Here is a 20,229-nt window from a genome sequence, read left to right as displayed (position 1 = left end):
CATTAGTTAGAAAGCTCTTGTCATTGTCTCACAGATAGGGCAGCTGCTAAGGTTTCACTTTCAAAATGATGAGCCCAGGGCACAGTTTCACTGTTGCTCATGACTCACTGTGGCCATTTCCTTAAAAGGAGACATTCCCAGATTTTGTCAGATATTTCCCCAGTCTCAGCATCATACTTTCCCAGGTGGTTCAACAGATCATGGGGGGAAAATCAAGTACTATCAAGTTATGAATGAAAATTCACAAGACAGAATCCATTAATGGTTAATAAACCATTTAACACACACTATGCGTGTGTGACATCAGGGTATGAAGATTCATTTGTCTAAATTCTCATTTTCATCCCTAGTTCTCCTACTCTTGTTAAAAGTCAATTAAATCGCCGGGCGGTGGTGGCACACGCCTTTAATCCCAGCACTCGGGAGGCAGAGCCAGGCGGATCTCTGTGAGTTCGAGGCCAGCCTGGGCTACCAAATGAGTTTCAGGAAAGGCGCAAAGCTACACAGAGAAACCCTGTCTCGAAAAACCAAAAAAAGAAAAAAAAAGTCAATTAAATCTAACACATAGAAAATAATGTAATTATATCTTTATTCTTTTGACATCTGACTATATTTGTTTCTAAAAATTCCCCAAGGCAAAATGACCATCACACACTTGTAGTAAAATCAAAGGAAGAAACAAAAATGCTTTTATTCCAAGAAGTTCAGGGTCCATTTGAAGAATGCAACATAAAATTAATCCACAACTTAAAAGCTGTCCTGTTTCACAGCCTCCTTAACTCACTCTGCCTTGGGTTTTCGTTTCAGAAGCAGAGAAAGCTGAGTTCTCAATAATGAACATTTAGCTCAACTTTAAAACCTTTAAAATTTTACAAAAAAAGTTAAATGCTAGAACACTTTTCATCCAACATTATTTAAAAATTGATAATGTGTTCATTGTTTTTATAATTTTGCAAAATTTAATAGGTGAAATTTAGGCTTAGGATTGAGAGTTTAGTATAGAATCACAATTTTATGTTTTAGGTGATTTTCCTTTCAACCAAGCAAAGTTTACATTACTTGGAAAGTAAGTTATTCATGAAGTTCTTAAGAACTTCAAACATTTTCACTGAAAAAAATTACTCCAAAAGTATCTTGAAATATTTATACATTGAGGACTATACTAAGGAATTAACTTCAAAGCCAAACCATGGTTCAGTGTGGAAAATACCTATTATCTTAAAATATGAAGCCTCCTTCTTGTTACCCCTTGCATAATAAAATAAGGAGGAAAAGAAAAGCATTGTGGAAACTCTATAAAATCCACATATACACAGCCAGGAAGGATATGTTCAACATGAAAAAAATCACCTGCTCTGAGTGTCCCACCCATTCCAATCTCCACTGCCGAGGAGAAGCTCCTGTTGAATCCAGTAGAGTGAAAGTTCTTCCAACAAAATAAAGTAACTCAACCAGTACTCACTGTGGAGAATCGCCTAGAAACCAGTGTTTCTCCCAAGAGAAAATGACAGTTCAAATTCCAGCACAGATCACAATATTCATAACATGTTAGATTGTGTCTCCTAGTAACATCTGAAGCTACACCCATAAAGCATTACTAATATGACTGCCTAAACATGAGCTGAGCAAGGACAACACCAATAGACAGGATAAAGTGGATGGGGAAAGACCATGAGGCCTTAACCCTACACAAAGAACTACAGGCAATTAAGGAATGCCAAGAGTGGGACAAATAGGCTTCCCTAGAGAAGACACACCAATTGGTTATCCAATACCAAATCATCAGCCCTGAAAATACACATACAAGAAACATTATAGAGACTGAGCATGTTCTATTTAAAGAATAGATATGTATATAGTTGCATATACATATATATGTATCTAACAAGAATTAATAAAAATGAGGCCATTAATTTGAAAGAGAAAGAGAAGTGGCTTAGATAAAGGAAAGAGAAGGGGGAAATGATGTAATTATGTTATAATCTCAAAAATAAAATAAAGTAAAACAAATGAATAAATTAAACAATCTCCATTAAGAAAAAAAAACTTTAATTCTCCTGTAATCCCTTAATTCCACCTTACAGAATCACCATCCAGTTTCTAACCCTCCATTAAAATTCACAATGAATAAAAGGAATTCAAAGTGCCCATTGGACCAATTTTAGAAACACCTATTTATTTACACAGCTATGGTAGTGAAAAGGTCAACCAAAAATTCCCCTCCAAAGCTACAGTTGCTAAGCAACCTTCCTCAGAAGTTCTGCAACACTGCTCAAGCATATTCCGGGTGCCACCAGCTGGATTCAAAATAAATATGAATAACATCTTACCTCGTTACTCCAAATGGGAAGGGAGGGAGATTCCTTGCTTACCTTTTGTAGACAGGCACTAAAGGCTGATTCTATATTAATTTGGTTGGTTGGGTTCATGTGCTTCTTTTACAAGAAAAGGATACGGCCAGGTACAACGGGTTTCCTATTTACCAGGGCGAAGGACAGTTCAGTTTTGAGAAATACCACAGAGGGTTTGATGAGATGTTGGCCAAATCTAAATGACATGGTCTCACAGTGAATCTGAAAGAGAAAATAATTTAGGAAATGAGCATTCAAAAGAGAAAACAACTTGGTTCATGGACCACTTTAAAGAAGGCAAATACCATTAGTAAAGATTCTTGAATGCAAAGAGAATACCATTTAAACTGGTCCTGTTAATCTCCCCTCAGATGAACTCCAGGTAAATTCTCTGGAATATTCCCATCTCCCTACAATGCTACCTTGGTTCCAGCGAAGGTTGTAAAGTAGAAGCTGGAACATGGATGACAAAGCAGCCTTTCCCTGCCCTTCCAGGTTGTCACCTCAAATCCACAAGGTCCTATTTACTGAATACTTACTTTAACCCATTGATCTCATCATCACTGCTAACGTGGAATTATTCATTGTAAAGTACTGAGTACAAACATAATTCTTAAAAGCTTCTTTCAAATGCTTTTATCTTTGTTTGTACAACAGCAATTTAGCACAAGTACAAACACTGTCTGACCTTGCCTACAATTACAAAACACACGTTCCCTGAGAACTATTACAATTCAGTTGCCATAATTAGAGCGAAAAGGAAGGAATGAACAAAACAGAGTCTCCGATGAGACTAGTTCCTGGCTGATCCAGAAACAGACCAGGTAACGAATGTTAATTTCTCCATGTCCTCCTTCTGAGGGAGGCTCCATGACAGTGTTACAATTTGACATAAAATATCCCCCACAAGCTTATGTGTTGAGCACTTGGTACTGATGTTTTGGGAGGTTCTTGAAAAATTAGAGGAAGGGGATTGGTTGGCAGAAGTAGATGATGTGTGTGTTGCATGGGAGCGCGTTGAAGGTTCTACCTGCCTCTGGTGGCTGCGTCTTTCCCTTTGTTATCTGTCATGAGATGAATAGCCTGCTCCTACCACCATGATTTTCTGTAAACTAGAAGTCTGAAACTTTGAACCAAAATAAATCTTTCCTACTCTAAGTTGTTTATAACAAATCTTTTGTCATAGCAGTGTGAAAGAGAATGAACATGAGGGAGAATAAAATGAAATTGAGCACTTGGCAGCCATGGTGGACAAAAACCCACCCATGCCCCAGGAATAATCTTAACTAGGTGATGCGTACATATGAGTGATTCCTGAGTAACTAAGGCCCTTACATTTTTGTAAGTCAAGAGCAGCTGATGGCCAGAGACCAACCTATAAGAAAAACAGAGATGAAAGATGAAGAATCAGAAAAAAAAGGATGAAGTTAAAAAAATGAAAACTATTGACAAGTAAACCAAATAACTGCATGATGATTTAATGAGCCAAATGTTTAAAATGAGAGCTATATAAAAGTCCTCTACTGCAGTAGACTGAACTTCATGCATTCTGTGCTCAGGACTCAGGTGGGAAGACTCATGTCAAGAATAGAGATACTTGTTTATAAAATACTTAAACCAGTTCATAAAAATTAAGGGTCAGTAAGGCTATCAAACACCATCTAGCAAAGTGGCTTTTCAGGCATGCTCTCTGGGAAGCTATCAAAGCTACAAATTTGTATTTCCTATAGCTCCAGCCATGTTACCATGAATTTTCCATGGTTGATGCTTCACCATGTTTTAAGGTAGGGCTCTTCTTCTTGTTGAATCCAGGTCTTGGGAATTGACACAAGTACCTGCAGTCCCCTAGCACACTACTACTTTGGGAGTGGACATGAACACAAGGTAAGATAATCAAAGACAATCAAATCCCCCAGCTAATCACAACCCATGCCACAAAAGGTCCTTTCTTAAAGCTTAACTGTCAGTCTGTCAGTCTGTCAGTCTGTGAGAGTGACACCGCAGCAAACAGAGCCCAGACACAAGCCCACACCTAACAATGCCAGAAGGAGCAGCCTCCCTGGCATCTGTTCCCCTTTAAGGGTGACTGGACAAACCTGACTTAAGCGTGGGCACTAGCTGACGAGCTGCTGCTACCCTGAGTCCTCGATTGGTACTTCTTTGGTCTTATTTGTCTTTTTTTTTCACTTTTATCCTCAAACCATCTTATCTCCTCACAACTCAAGGATATGCTGCAGCACGATTAATATAGTATTCATGTTCTTTATAGATTTGTGTACATGTCTTCCATATGTCAAAATATGGAGGGCTCGCAAAACATTTAATTTTAATTTTACATGAATTATTTGTTTTAAATCTCATCTGTTTCTTAATTCTGGTTTATCCACTCACAGCAATCTACCGTGGCTTTTGTGTACAGTTTGCCCCTGCTCAAGAGTTTCTCCAGCTACAATATTTCACCATGAATAACACTGTGATTTCTATTCTAATGTGCATCATACAGCCTTAGAACAGGGTTTTAGGTCACAACCTTACCCAGCTTTTCTACGACATAGGTCCCAGTTTGCATTCCCAAGAGGAACACACAGAGATTTTCCTCTGTCCCTGCCAGCACTTGACACTATCCGCTTTCATGACTGACAGCTAAAATGGTATCTCAGGCACAGCTCACCCACCTGCTCTCCCTGGGGCCTACCCACACTACCCGCACTCTCAGGCCTAAGTGAGGCCTGAAAAATGACTTCACCAGTTGGACAGTGTGCGCACAATGGATGGAGGAAATGTCACAGGCCCACTCCTAGATGAAGACATGCAGGCAAATAACTGCTGTTGAGAAAGAGAGACTCCGTCTTCCTCAGGGACAATCCCAGAGTTTACCCAATCAAGAGGTCAGCCCTCAAACACGTCAGAGCAACACTAAATGGACTCAGCAGACTGTAATTCTACAAACCTCTCTCTCTCTCTCTCTCTCTCTCTCTCTCTCTCTCTCTCTCTCTCTCGTGTGTGTGTGTGTGTGTGTGTGTGTGTGTGTGTGTGAATAATTAAAGAAGAATATGAGGTGGAGTCAAGGGAGGAGTTGAAACGTGAAAGGGAGAGGAACAGAAATCACACAAATACAGTATTCATGTATAAAATTCTAAAAATAATTCATTAAAAATGGTGTCTCTTCCTTTGAACTCACTTGTCTGTTCCAGTGTCATGTATACTTTGCCTTCCACAAATTACTGATTTATATACTTCATCCTCCTTTTTACAAGTCACCTCCCTTCTGTTTCCTGGTTTTCCAGGGTGCACAGAATTGTCTAAGTATTCAGCATGATAATTACATTTTTACCATCTGTTATTTTTTCTGTTGTTCCCCCAAGGAACAAAATCCACTCATTTTGTTATAATCAAAATCATTATTTTTTTTATATTTTTCTCCAAGATTATTCAACATATCTTGCTCCATCATAAGGTCTCAAATGTGTATTTCAGCATTTTCCTCTATTAACTGTGTATCTTCATTTTTAATACTTAGGTGTATGTTCCATGTAAAGCTTTGCTCAAATTATGAAGTATGGGGTTCGAAGAGATGGCTAAGTGGTAAGAGCACTGGCTGCTCTTCCAGATGACCCAGGTTCAGTTCCCAGCACCGACATCTGTAACTGTCTGTAACTCCCATTCCAGGGAATCTGGCAGCTTTACAGACATCCATGCAGGCAAAATACCAATATCTATAAAATAAAAATAAATAAATATTTAAAAAATTAAACAATGAAGTATCAAAAGTTTCATTTTTCTTTTTCCATGGGTCAATTTTCTTATTCCAGTTCCTGAGAACACGCCCATATAGGCATAGCAGTGATTCTGGACTCCATCTGAGCCTATGCCTGATGCTCTAGAACAGCGGCTGCTAAACTATTTTCTATAAGGGACAGTTGCAACAGGCTACACAACCTCTTATAACTACTCACTTCTGGCATGTAGCATGCATGCCACCACAGCAGTGTCTGTGTTCTAATAAAACTTTATTTATAACAAACGCACAGCCTGGACTTAGCACACAATCTGTAGTTTGTCAACTCCATATATATTACTACCCCTTCAAAATTTTTCTGGGTAGAAGTTGATTGGATTGAATTTCAATGTTGATGGAGGGGAGACGGGATATCTTCACAATATTCAATGAATCCATTTGTGAACAGTGCTTTTGTGTTAATTAATGCCATAATAAGGCTCTGGTGATACTTTTTAATTTCCCTTTTATGTTTTATGCATTCTGTCTTAGAGCTGTTCTAGCCAGCTTTTGGGTTGTATCTTATTATTGCCATAGTTGTTGGTAACTATTGATGGCTGCTATGGTCTCTACAGAGTTTCTCTGGTTTTCCATATAAGACTTTACTTAGAAATAATACAATTATTATTATTTTAATTAATCTATTTTTCTCTTGTGAGATCTCTGACAATGTGTTTAAAAGCAGAAGCAACCAAGTTACCCTTGTCTTATTCTTAAAATTACAATGAATGAGTGTAAACTTTTGTTTTTCTATTAAAGACAACATTCACTATAAGTTTTAGTTTAAAAAAAAAAACTTGTATACTAAGGAGGAAGGGAAAAAAAATCCACGTTTCCTAATGATTAACTCTATTTTTAAATAAACAAAGCTCTACTAATATATTTTTATATACAGTTTTGTATTATTTGCTGTCAATGTAACACCCCTCATTGGAAGATGTCTTAATATGTAACTATCCCATTACTGTCATGACCACGTTAGCTGCTCACATTGTTTTATTCTTTAGTGCACTGTCATATTGGACTTCTGGGAGTTGCAGATGAAGCTGGCCAAATGTCTTTAAACTAAACTTACGAAATATTCATTGTCAATATCTTCTTAAATACGCTGGCTTTTTAGACTTGTTTTAAAATTTTTTTTACACCTACCTTCTGTTCCTTTAGCAGTGATTCTGAACATGTGAGTCACGACCCCTTTGGGGGCTGAAGGACAAGGGTCATTTATCAAATATCTTCCATATAAGAAATGTACATTATGATTCATAACAATATGAAGTAGCAATGAAATTTTATGATTGGGGTCACCTCAACATGAGGAGCTATATTAAAGAGTTGCAGCATTAGGAAGGTTGAAAACCACTGCTTTAGAGTTAAACAAAACTCATTTGTCAAGTGGTGCCTCTTTTCCTATCACAGGGGGATATTTTGACAATCACGATAAATTGTTTAAAGTTTCTTGATTTACGTAAGTGATTTTTTTCTTGTATTAATTTTTAAGCCTTTTCATACCAATTTTAATTTTATTTTTAAAAAATAATAATTTAATGGGTTCAGAATATAATCAATAATCACTTTTATTATTTATTTGACATTTATAAAAATGTGAATATTTTAACCCATCTGTAGCCTATTTCATTTTTATATTTTTTAAATTTTTACTAATTAATCAATTAATTTTTTCCCAGCCTGATGACAATTTCCCCTCCCTCCCTCTTTTCCTCCCAGTCTTTCTCCCAATCTCTACCCACCATCCACTCCCTCTCCCTTCCCATCAGAAAAGTGCAGTCCTTCCATGTATATCAGTCAGCCATAGAACATCAAGTTGCAATAAGACTAGGCACCTCCTCTCCTATTAAGGTTGAATGAGGCTACCCAACAAGAGGAAAGGGTCCCAAGATGAGGCAACAGAGTCATAAACATATCCCCTCCCTCTGCCAGGAGTCCCACAAGAAGTTTAAGCCACACAACCGCAACACCCTTTCATAATAGCCACAGATAATATAAAATGTCTTGGTGTAACTTTAACCAAGCAAGTGAAAGAACTGTATGGCAAGAACTTCAAGTCTTTGAGGAAAGAAATTAAAGAAGATATCAGAAGGTGAAAAGGTCTCCTAAGGTCATAGATAGGATTAACACAGTAAAAATGACCATCTTACCAAAAGCAATCTACAGATAAAATGCAATTTTGATCAAAATTCAACACAATTCTTTACAGAACTTGAAAGAACAATACTCAACTTCATGTGGAAAAACAAAAAACCCAGGATAGCTAAAACAATCCTATACAACAAAAGGACTTCTGAGGTATCCCCATCCCTGATTTCAAGCTGTACTACAGAGCTACTGTAATAAAATCTGCATGGTATTGGCATAACAACAGACAAGTTGATCAATGGAATCAAATCAAAGACCCAGACATAAATCCACATACTATGGACACCTGATTTTCATAAAGAAGCCAGAAATATACAATGAAAAAAAATATACATCTTCAACAAGTGGTGCTGGCATAACTAGGTGTCGACATGTAGAAGAATGCAAACAGATCCATATCTATCACCCTGAACAAAACTCAAGTTTAAGTGGATCAAAGACCCCAACATAAAACCAGATACACTGAACCTGATAGAAGAGAAAATGGGGAATAGCCGTGAACACACCGGCACAGGAGACAACTTCCTGAGTAGAATATACATAGTACAAACACTAAGATCTACAATTAATAAATGAGACCTCATGAAACTGAGAAGCTTCTGTAAGGCAAAGGACACTGTCAAAAGGACAAAATGGCAGCCTACAGAATGGGAAAAATCTTCACCAACCCCACAACTGACAGAGGGCTGATTTCCAAAATACATAAAGAATTCAAGAAACTAGACATCAAAAAAAATTTCAATTTAAAAATGGGGTACAGATCTAAAGAGAGAATTCTCAACAGAAGAATCTCATATGTCTTCAAAACACTTAAATGTTCAACATCCTTAGACATCAGGGAAAGGCAAATCAAAGCAACTCAGATTCCATCTTACATCTGTCAGAATGGCCAAGATCAAAAACACAAGTGACAGTTCATGCTGGCAAGGATGTAGAGCAAGGGGAACACTCCCCCAATGCTGGTGGGAGTGCAAAGTTGTACATCCACTTTGGAAAGCAATATGGCAGTTTCTCAGAAAATTGGGAATCAATCTACCTCAAGAGCCAGCTATACCACTCCTGGGCATATACCTAAAGGACACTCTACTATACTACAAGGATACTTGCTCAACTATGTTCATATCAGCATTATTCATAATATCCTGAAACTGGAAGTAACCTAAATGCCTATCAACCAAAGAATGGATAAAGAAAATGTGGTAGATTTACACAATGGAGTACTACTCAGCTGTTAGAAACAATGACACCATGAAATTTTCTGGCAAATGGATGGAACTAGAAAAGATAATCCTGAGTGAGGTAACACAGACCCAGGAAGACAAACGTGGTATGTACTCATAGCCATGAAGTAAAGGATGACCATGTTACAATCCACAGACCCAAAGAAGCTAAGTTACAAGGAAGGCTCAAGGTGGGACACATGAATCTCACTGTGAAGAGGAAATAGAATGACATCACAGGTGGACAGGGAGAGGGTTACGGATGGAAGGTGGGCATGGGAACAGAAGGCACCAGGTCAGGGGAGAATGGAGGGAGAGAGTACTGGGAAAGACAACTGGAATCCAGGAGCGTCTCTGGGATGAGTTAGAAACCTACTGCAATGGAAACTCCCAGGAATCTATGAGGGTGACCTTAGCTTTATACATTTTTCAAAGAATCAACTCAGGTTCTTTGGTTTTTATTAATTTGACTTCATTATTCATTTTCTGAACTTTTGTTTCTTCCTTGAAAGATTCTTCATCTTCCCTCTGTCTTTAAATTAACGATACTGCAGTTTTTCTACTCATTGGAGTCAAACATCATGTATGCTGGTTCCTCTGCTGCTTTTCTCTTCGGTAACAACAGCTATGTGTAGCTTCAGCGCTGCCCGTTAGCTGCATCCTTCCTCCGTGCTTTCATTAGCTCTCAGCTCTTGGAAACTGGTTCTTGCCATGATTTCCTGTTTAGCTCAAGGGTTACTCTATAGTGTGCTTTTTCATTTCCAGACACAAGGGATGTCTCTGCTAGCTCGTTACTAGGTCTGATTTACTGCACTGTGGGGAAGAGGAACTTTACCCCAGTTTTGCTTGTGTTTTTGCATTTGAGGCTCCTTCCTGGGCCATTACAGAGGAACCACGTCCCTAACTTCACACCCTGAAAAATGAAATGCGTTCTGCCCTCATTCAGCATATATATGTGTATATATACATATATAGTGTGTATTATCATATAATATATATAATATTGAATTCATTGTTTTCCAAATTTCTGTCTCTGCTTGTCATCTCTGCCTCATTAGTTTCTAGGGAACTGAGTTAACTGTCTAACTACAGTTGTCAAGTCCATGGCAGATGCCACACTTCCTGTTTTGTACACCACAGTTATATATTCACGGACCTATGTTTCAACTTGCTCAAGTATGAAAACTATGGACTTTTTCTATCATCCCATCTTCAACCTGTACCTGTTAGATGCTTTTAAAATAATGTATCCTAGCATCTTGTTTTGTCTCTATTATTGCAGATGCTTGATAAGCTGAACCCCTCGTGGATATTATTTATTCTTTAAATTTGATGTCATTACAGCATTTCATCTGTCTCACTTTTTCTTCTCCTTCTTACATTTCTCAGTTAAGCTTTCTTCTTTTCTGACTAGGCCAGGCGGGGTGATGGGTGAGCCTGAGGGTGTGCCTATCTCTGCCTCAGCACTGGGATTACAAAGGTGTGCCCAGCTTTTCCATGGATTCTGTGGGTCCAACTCAGGTCCTCAGCAAGTAATTTACTGAGCTCTCTCCAGCACCCTTAACACACCCTTACCCCCTTTACACACCCTTACCCCCCTTTACACACCCTTACCCCCCGTTAACACACCCATATCCCACTGATGCCTTTCAGATTTTACACTCCATCTTTCTTGTGTTTGCATTTTGGACATGTCCAAATAACTTGGGGCTATAATTTCAAATAACTGTATATTTTTCAAATTGCACTGCTTACTTCAGGATCCCATCTTTATGCCTCAGCTCGTGGAGGCCACACCCTCTTCCTCACACTGTGAAGCAACAGGTTCTGGCATGGCTGTCTTTTGAGTCTGACCCTGCTCTTTGGTTCTTAGAACAACATTTTCTCCAGAATTCAGTTATCCTGTGACTGAATACCCATGTACCTTATACAATCTTTTAAAATCCTTTTCAGTGGAAAAATTTCCTGAAAATTTCCATCATATTCCTAGAGTCTAAAGTTGTCACTACTGATAGATTTAAAAAGAAAGAAAACACAAAATTCTTTACTTATTATTTCCCATTCTTCCTCCTGGATTTCTTTATGTATTTATTGTTTTATATATTTTAATCTCTAAAATTACTTTTAGAAAGTGTCTACATGTGCCATACTGTGAATTTTTGTTCATAATAATATACTTATTTCACCCTTCTATTTAAATAAGCAGCCTACAATAACAGCCTCAACTCTAAGTTTGCCTGTTTCAAAACTGATCAATCACATCTTGACCTCTTTGTGTCCTTGTACAGCTGTAGGAGAAAGTCAGCTGACACTCAGGTTACTGTTTAACATGGTGGTTCTGGTTTCTCATCTCAAAACAAGGCCTGCATAAGGCCTGAGCATAGAACTATATATTAATACCTGTCAATTACCACAGCAAACTATCATGAACCAAAGTCTATCATCCCCCTCAAGTCTCTAAGGAAAATTTTTATCTCTTCACAGATTCCGTGGCTTACAACAGTCCCTCCTTCATGCTGATGGTTGAGATTCATCACCCCAGTCTCAGCCCCCCATGCACTCCATCTTCACGTGGCCTCTTTTGTATGTCTTCCCATCTTACATTAGTACAGATTGAGGGCTGAGGAGATGGCTCAGTTGGTAAAGTGCTTGCTGCCTAAGCACCATTTCCAATGAGACTGTTTCTCAACAAACAAGGTGGATGACTCCCGAGGATAATACTTTACGCTGACCACTCGCCTCTACGCAAAAGTGTACATACCTGCTCATGCATCTGCATGCACACTAATAACAGCTCAGCATAACCCACATGATAACATCAGAAGCAATCACATCTACAGAGACTTTTACTTCCTAGGAAGGTCATATTCTGAAGTTCCCTTGAGGGGAGGGGGCACGATTAGACTAATGCTTCGGATTCCTACTGTTTTATCTGCCATAAGGCATATGTGAGGTCTTCAGTTTCCATAGCATCTTTTAAATGTTTGGTCTACCCTCTGTCTTCAGATACTCTCTGGCACAAGTTAACACACTGGCCTTCAGAGATTCTATCTGACATTTCTATTCATTCAGTCTCTCTAAGCCCTCACGTCAGTCTTCTCGTGTCTGTTTCCTCCTGATGTCTTTTGGAAAACAGCCTTAAAGGAAAATCCAGCCATTCATTTACCCATTTATTTAGCCTCTAAATTTCTATCAAAGCTTACTTATATCCAGTTTTCCCTCTGTACCCTGGCTACCCTTCCCTGCACGGTCCTTTTTCTGAGATATCACTCTTGTCAATAAACTCTTATGGTTCTACTACATATTTTCACAGAAGTCTAGTTTGCCAATAATGTATAATACAGGATGCCCTCTGATCTCTTCACTAATTCTTCTTCCCCTTTGATGATAGACGTAACTCAAACCACTCTCTGCCTGGAGAAAGCAAGAAGAAATGGAGCCAGAATTCAAAGTTCTCTACTTCACTTACCCCTCTCTGCCTCTCTGCAATGTGATGAAGTTCTCATCCATGGATATCTCATTTAAAGCCAGGAGATGGTGGCATGCAGTAAGCATGCATCACTGTCTGACACATGACGTAGGCTACCGGAATAGTATTATTTTCCACTTTCTCTGCAGTGGTCTCACTCTATTTCTCTGTTAATTGTAGAAAAAAAATCCCCATCTAATAGGCCTATTTCCTCAAATTTTAATTTCAGTGAAGAAGAGAACTATTCCAGGGACTGGGAAAAGAACACAAGCGTATAGCAAAGTAAAATCAGCAGTGCGATTGGAGGGTGCTGGCGTCTTCAGGATCTGAAGCGGTCTGCAAGACTGAGATAAATATTAAATATTTTACTCTCATAGGAACATGGAAAAAGCAATTTTAGTTTAGGCTGAAGTAAAACTGCTGAATCCTTCCCACCAAACAAGGAAGTTGGATGTACTCAGTTGAATTTCCAAATGAAAATCATATCCAGGAAACCCTGTTTCTTAGCAAATATGCAGATAATTATTTCTGGAATACAGAAAATTAAAGACTTAGTAATGGAACTCACTCAATGGGTCATGTACTCAATTATATTAACAGATGTTAGTCAATAAAGAAATCTTAGGTACTTGGTTTGTCCTCTTATTATGAAAAAAAGGAAGTAGTTATATTAACCAAAACCACAGTCTTACATTTGTAGACTTTTTTTCCTTCTTGGTTTTGTGTTTAATAATGTGCTTTATTTTATTTTTTTTTTTAAGTAAAAGCCTAAGGTTCTGGTATTTACTAAGTCCCCCATTTTCCCATTCATGAAAGATGTTATCTTTTTACCTCCCTCTTACAACCTATTTGTACCCTCTCTCTCCCTCTTCTGTCTTCTGGTAACTCTAGCTCCTGTCACTCTTAGCAGCTACTAAGAAGACCTGAGTTCATCATCTTCAAAGTCAACCAATGGAAAGGAACTAGTGCAGAGATCTCTGCCCTCGCATATGCAGGTCTGTGAGTGAGCAGTCAGCGCAACTAATCAGTGTGGTTGCTGACAGGAATAGTTGAGCCACGGACCTTGTGGAATAGGGTTTAGTGGCCACAACAGAAGATGACAATGCATTCCAGGGAAGGTCAGGTTTACTCCTAATTTGCTTTTAAATGTTATGCTAATGTTCCACTAAACTGCCAAATGTTTCAAATCTTGTTTCAAAAAATAATAGCCAACTCTAGAATTTCTGAGTGGAAAAGTGCCTGTGAGATTACTTAGACCCAGCCATCTCATTTTAGAGACACTGAGCACATCCAGAAGGCAAGGGGTCTATTCAAATGAGCACTGAACTCAGTGGTCTTGTGGCTCTTTATACAGGATACTATTTAAGGATTGATTAAACTTGGGACCCCAATTTAAGAAGCTAAATTAAAGTTAACACACTTCGGGGCATCCCTTAGTACTAAAGTCGGGAGCAATACTCACTCTAAGAGGTTCAACAGAGGATTCAGAATACAAGCCTATGTCTATTAATTTCATATTATCTCTTCCAGCAGAGAACATTATGAACTGCCTTTTTTATTTTTATTTTTTGATAATGGAAAGACTCTTCCAAAATCCATGCTGCAAACTTGGAACTTCGGGACTTCCAGTGATCACATGACCATCAACTACCAAGAAGTCACTGAATCCCATCTCACAATTAATATTTCCCTGTTCCAAAATAGCAAAGCATTTCTCCAGGATGAATGCAAAGACGGGATGCTTCCACAGCAGCAGCTAATATGTTCCAGCTGTGGCCTGCTTGACTAGCAACATCTCCCTCACCTGAGAGTCATAAACAATGCCTACTCTGCAGTACAGCACAGCTACACTCTAAAGTGTGGAAAGTGCTCCCCCAGAATGCTAGCTATAACACCAGGCTGACTAAAATCATCTTCAGAGCTTTCAAAAGGACCAAACTCTTGGGCTCCATCATACCCTAACTCCAACAGAACCTCTACAAGGATGAGATAAACACAGCTCCAGGGTTAGACAGACGGGGGTGCAATGTCTGTTTTCTTTGTCAACCTATTATATGACTGTGGCGTGTTCCTTAGCTTGTGTGCCTCTGTGACACAGGGCACCAATACCCTCCATACATCCTCTGAGGTACCTAGTAAGTATTTGGTTAAGTGGTACATTTTTACCCCAGCAAACAATAACTATGAATATTTTTCTTTTAATAGACGAGAGTTGGTTCTCAATTAATGCAAAATTTAATACTGGTGAAGATAATAGATACCGCTATTATCACAAGATGGTGTTTAGTCATTAAAGACCAAACAAAATCTGGCATGGTACTGAGTAGATGATATGCCTTTCCATGAGATAGTGTCGGTTAAGAAGTAACATCTGAGCAAGAGGATAAGGAGCCAGTGCTTATTCACTGCTCCAGCCTTCTAAAGATTTAGAGGGCACATCCTTAAACCTCTGGACAGCCCTATGAAGAAGGCACTTTGCACATCTGCCTTCCTGGATCCCTCTGATTTTGTCACTTACAACAATTCTAGGTATTAAAATTACCATGTTCAGAAGACATTGAACTATCAAGGCTATTGAAATCAATGGCTAAATAGCTCTTGGGACATTTTTGTAATATTTTATAGTCAACAGTCGTTCAGGGTAGATGGCCCATTTCCATATAACTTTTGTCAATATTGGACATTTTCTAATTCTCTAAATCTGTTATACAAATTGTCATTACTTAGGAATACAATACAGAAGGAAATGACTTCTTCAAAATGTCCTAGCTAAAGCAATCTACCATGAACACTAATGTCTCCTAGGCAACCAGGAAACTAAACATGATAAAAAAAGAAATGCTGCTCCTTTTGTTAAAAGAATGAAAAAAGCCTGTTTTCTTTAAACTAGACAGTTAAAGATCTTCTTCTATTAGAGTCAGGAGTACGAAGGTTCCCTGTGAAAATCAAAACAAGCTCCTGTTTTATGCCCTGACAATGCTCAGGGAATGACAGCCATCTAGATTAACCCTTTGGCAGCCATCAGGATCCATGCCCTGGACTGTTCTAACTGCTAGGGGGACTCTATTCCAGCATACATGAAAGCTGAGGGCTAACTGTGAACCAAGAATAGAAATGAGCTTGAAAGCTGTTGGCTGATGGATCCCAAGACTAACCTTACCACGAAAAATGGCCTGCCATCTAAGTGAGCAACAGCACACCCTGGGAGCTGGCCGGCCTCTCAGATGTATTCCATCGACTTGGAAAACAGTCAAGGTACAAAATGAGTTGTTGGAGATGTACATTAAAGTTTTATCATTTAAAAATCGTTCTTAACCTACACATACGTCACAGTCGCAGAGAGGACAGCATCAGGTTCCACAAATGGTATCAAAACAAAGGGAAGGACAACTGAATGTCTCAGTTTATACAAACAAAAGAATGTCTACAATTTCTTAATGTAATTTCAATGTTCATTCTCCATATCTAAACTTTCAAAAGAATGTAGGATACCAATTTATTAAAAGAAAAAAATTCTTCTAGGTAGGCAAGTTGAAATACTTTTTCCTATATGATATTTAATATCTTGAATATTTCTAAAACTACACATGAATTTAAAGAAGCTAATATTTTGGGGTGTATGTGCACAGACATATGTATACAGATATATATATATATATATATATATATATAATGTCTTAATGCAGTTTTTATACAATGTACACAGTACAATACAGTGTGTTGCTATAATGTGTATAAATATATACATATATACAATACTTAATACATGTAAACATATATAGGTTTTCTTTGACTATGTTTCAATTCTCTTGATCACACATCTAGGGTAAAATCCTGTACTACATACAAACTATTTTTGACCTCTTGAACTATCAATCTGTTTTCTGTAGTGACTATTCATTTCATGTTCCAACATGTATGAACAAAAGGTTCAAGTTCTCCATATTGGTTGAAATATTACGGCAACTCCACGTAGTTAAAAGTGAGGTTTATTTTGTGGGTAACTTCCAAGTGAAGGGATAGGTTACAAGGTCTGGGAAAGGTAAAGCACAGTCTGGTGGTGTTCTCTGGAGAACTCTGCTCGGTCTATCTCCAGTGTCCAGGATCCAGGAACCAAGAGAACTGGCACTTCGGATCTCAGGTCTTAAGTAAGCGCTCCTGTCTGGGCCCTGCCTTGTAGGGGTGACAGTTACCGGAAGCCTCAATGGGGATAGTACTTCCAAGACAAAGCTGGAACAGCTACCCACTACATCTCCACACTTGCCAAAAGCCCACACTCAGAAACTTTTATTCAATTGTTCTGGATGAGACCTGGACACTGGGTACTTTTTTCTTTGTTTCATTCTCTGTGACATGGTTAAGGGAGACCAGCTCCCTCTCTCCTTGCCTCTCAGGGTACTCTTGAGCAGGGAGAAATAAGGAATATGTAGATAGAAACATAGAGGAGAGAGAGAGACAGTTAGAAAACACAGGATAGGCTCGGGAGGACCTAGGTCAAGACCCACCAGCCCCTTCTGCCTTTACTCAAGAGCTTTTAAAGGAATGCCAAGGGGTGGAGCAAAAGACCTCCCCCAGCACAGCCAAGTGCAGACCATCCTAGTCACCTGGTGACCATGCACATGGTCCAGCCATCCCCTAACGCGGCCCTGCTGTGTAAAGCAAGCTCAGATCTCACTGGGAAACCTCTGTGGGCTCCCACACATAGTGAAGACTCACAGCTCTTTATTCACATTGTTTGTCTGGCTCCTACAGAGTATTCACACACACTGAGCACGTTGCTTGTATTGTTCTTCCATTCTTGTCACACCCCATCAGCCCGATGATGATTTATGGAACACAAGAACCAAAATGAAATATGGTGGACGGCATCCTATAACAATTTCGTGTTCATTTTCCAAGGATAGGGAATACTTTTTTGTTGTTGTTTTGGTTTTGGTTTTTGAGACAGATTTCTCTGTGTGTAGCTTGGCTATCCTAGAACTAGCTCTGTGGACCATGCTGACTTCAAACTCACAGAAATACAGTCACAGAAATGCCTCTGCCTCATGAGTGCAGAGATTAAGTCAGTCAGCACTGAGCCTGATTCATGCAAGCGTGTGTGGCTGCCTAGTCCTCTGCCACAGATCCAGCCAGCTGAAGAGCCTCCATGAGCAAGGTCCACACTCCAGAGCTGAAGAAGTTAGGGATAAGAAGTTATCTCGGAAGTTACATGGTGGCAGACATGGCAAAGGAATGCTGCGGGGCTTTGATCCCTTTGTGAGTTTTGTGACTGATGAATGTGTGGAGATGGCAACTAGCGGGTGACAGAATAACACTGGAATGGTGGTCAGATGAGGAAATGGCATCATCATGTTAGAAGCCTTGGCAAGAGTCTAACCAATGGCTGTACAACAAAGGAGTGCGCATCCCTCCCCAAAGGGCCTATTGGACTGTGCTCATATGAAACCTTTTGTTAAATAAACCTTTGTGATACTCAGAGGAAAGAAAAAGAAAAAAAATACTTTAAGTTATCTGTGTACAAGGAGAAATCTAAAATGGATTGATGATTTTCCTCATAATTTTGGAGTCAATCCTGTTCTCTTTTCTACATGCTTTTATCTTCGACAAGAACCACAGACAGAAGAGTCTATCTGAAATGATTTGTTTTTAAACAGTCTTCATGGAATGTGAATCACAAATTCCATGATCCAGTACAGAACTTTCCTCTCAAAGGAGAGCACCTGTAAAACATACTGTCTTCCGTAATTATTCTCACCTAATGATAAATACAAAGTGAACAGGTGACATGTACATTTCATACTACCACCAGACCTTGACTATAAAGCACAGCACTATAGATGCAAAAGTGTATAGTATTCAATTTTATGTATGCTAAACTAAACACAAAGCAAAACACTACAATATGGGTACTACGGTCCTTTTAAAAAATAAATAAACATGCTGTATTTAGGTAATTATCTTTGGGAATGCTAGATGCTTGGGCAAAACGAGCAATTTCTAAACTGAAGGCCTAAGCCTCCTCTCTCGTGGAGGCCTAGATTCATTTCAACAAGAAAGATGACCCAAACATGTGTGCCTGTAGACTGATAGCAGAAAGAAATCTACAGGTTATACTAGTAGAACATTACTCTAGGGAGAGAAATAGGTGAAAAATCATCACTCATGTTATTTTTCTTATCTTCTCGGTCACATGTGATATGAGAACCTTTCTTCTGGGTTGCTATTTGCTTTCTACAGGATCTTAAGAGATTCACAGATGGTCCCCTTTTCTTGTGGGTTTTTTTTTCAACTGTGTGATGTCAAAGTTGATATAGTGAACCAGTAACCAAAACTGTGGTCAAAACCCTTCAGTGTCAATGTCAAGGCGACTGTGCTCATCTAGCTGCTGAAACCACACATTAGCATCTTTATTCAATGCATGAGTCTCTCAGAAGTTAAGAGTCACTGGGGTCATATGTTTCTTTATATCTTAAAAAAAGGTTAAAAACTAAGAAATGCCAAAGCATAAGAGCATACATTTTATCATAGTTTGAACATTAACACTGGAAAAAAACAAATTTTATATACAAATTTATACAATAAGGTTACTATCTCCGCACACAGGAAAGATTATTCTACTAACTTCTGACCTATGTGGACTTGATGTGTGTGTGTGTGTGTGTGTGTGTGTGTGTGTGTGTGTGTGTGTGTGTGTGTGACAAAGCAGTGTCCCTCAGAGGCTTTTGCTAAGACAGTGTAGGACTAATTACAGCATCGAGCACAGCTGTGTGTCACTGTAGTGTATAAACTCTTCTGCTTTCACTGTTCTGCCTCCCTCAGCAATTTCTAATGGCGTACACACAAGATAATTCTATGACCAATAAATTTACTACTTAACAGTGCACCACAGTTCATACAACCTCATGGGGGTTATGTCAAAAAATATGCAAGGAAAATATCTCTTTAACTCTCTTCTATAACAAAAGGAAAGCCCACTGAAACACAAGGTCTTCATCTAAGGCCTTGCTTGACCACAAAGTCATCACAGACCCACTGAGTTCTTCCAGACTCTGATAAGATATTGGTTAAATGAAATCATAAGAATCAAATTCTAGCCTCTGAGTTTTATCCTCACTAAAATCATCATGGCAAGAACCTATTTCTACAGCAATAATCAAAAGTTGTCATTCAAGGGTCTTGAAATGGAGCTTCCTCGTTTCAACAAGCATCTATTGTAAAACATGAACTTCAATGCAGTCAAGTCTTGATTTGTCTTCT

The 20,229-nt window shown here is 38.8% G+C and overlaps 1 protein-coding gene and 1 pseudogene across 7 annotated transcripts in view; one reads left to right on the top strand and one right to left on the bottom strand.

The window, feature by feature from the left end:
- Window positions 1-20,229, bottom strand: part of Fhit (fragile histidine triad diadenosine triphosphatase) — a 1,554,732-nt gene that overhangs the window by 823,940 nt on the left and 710,563 nt on the right. For all 7 annotated transcript variants that reach the window (XM_052734142.1, XM_052734140.1, XM_052734139.1 and 4 more), the window contains one exon: window positions 2,456-2,573. In XM_052734142.1, coding sequence (XP_052590102.1) covers window positions 2,456-2,558 — 103 coding nt within the window. In that variant the 5' untranslated portion in view covers window positions 2,559-2,573. The remainder of the gene's footprint in view (window positions 1-2,455; window positions 2,574-20,229) is intronic.
- Window positions 18,119-18,348, top strand: LOC128107775 (small nuclear ribonucleoprotein G-like; annotated as a pseudogene).

Source organism: Peromyscus californicus, unplaced genomic scaffold (assembly GCF_007827085.1).
Source record: "Peromyscus californicus insignis strain IS unplaced genomic scaffold, ASM782708v3 Scaffold_12__1_contigs__length_115047231, whole genome shotgun sequence".
NCBI lineage: Eukaryota > Metazoa > Chordata > Mammalia > Rodentia > Cricetidae > Peromyscus > Peromyscus californicus.
Note: the sequence above shows the minus strand (reverse complement) of the source record. Positions and strands in the feature narration are given on the sequence as shown.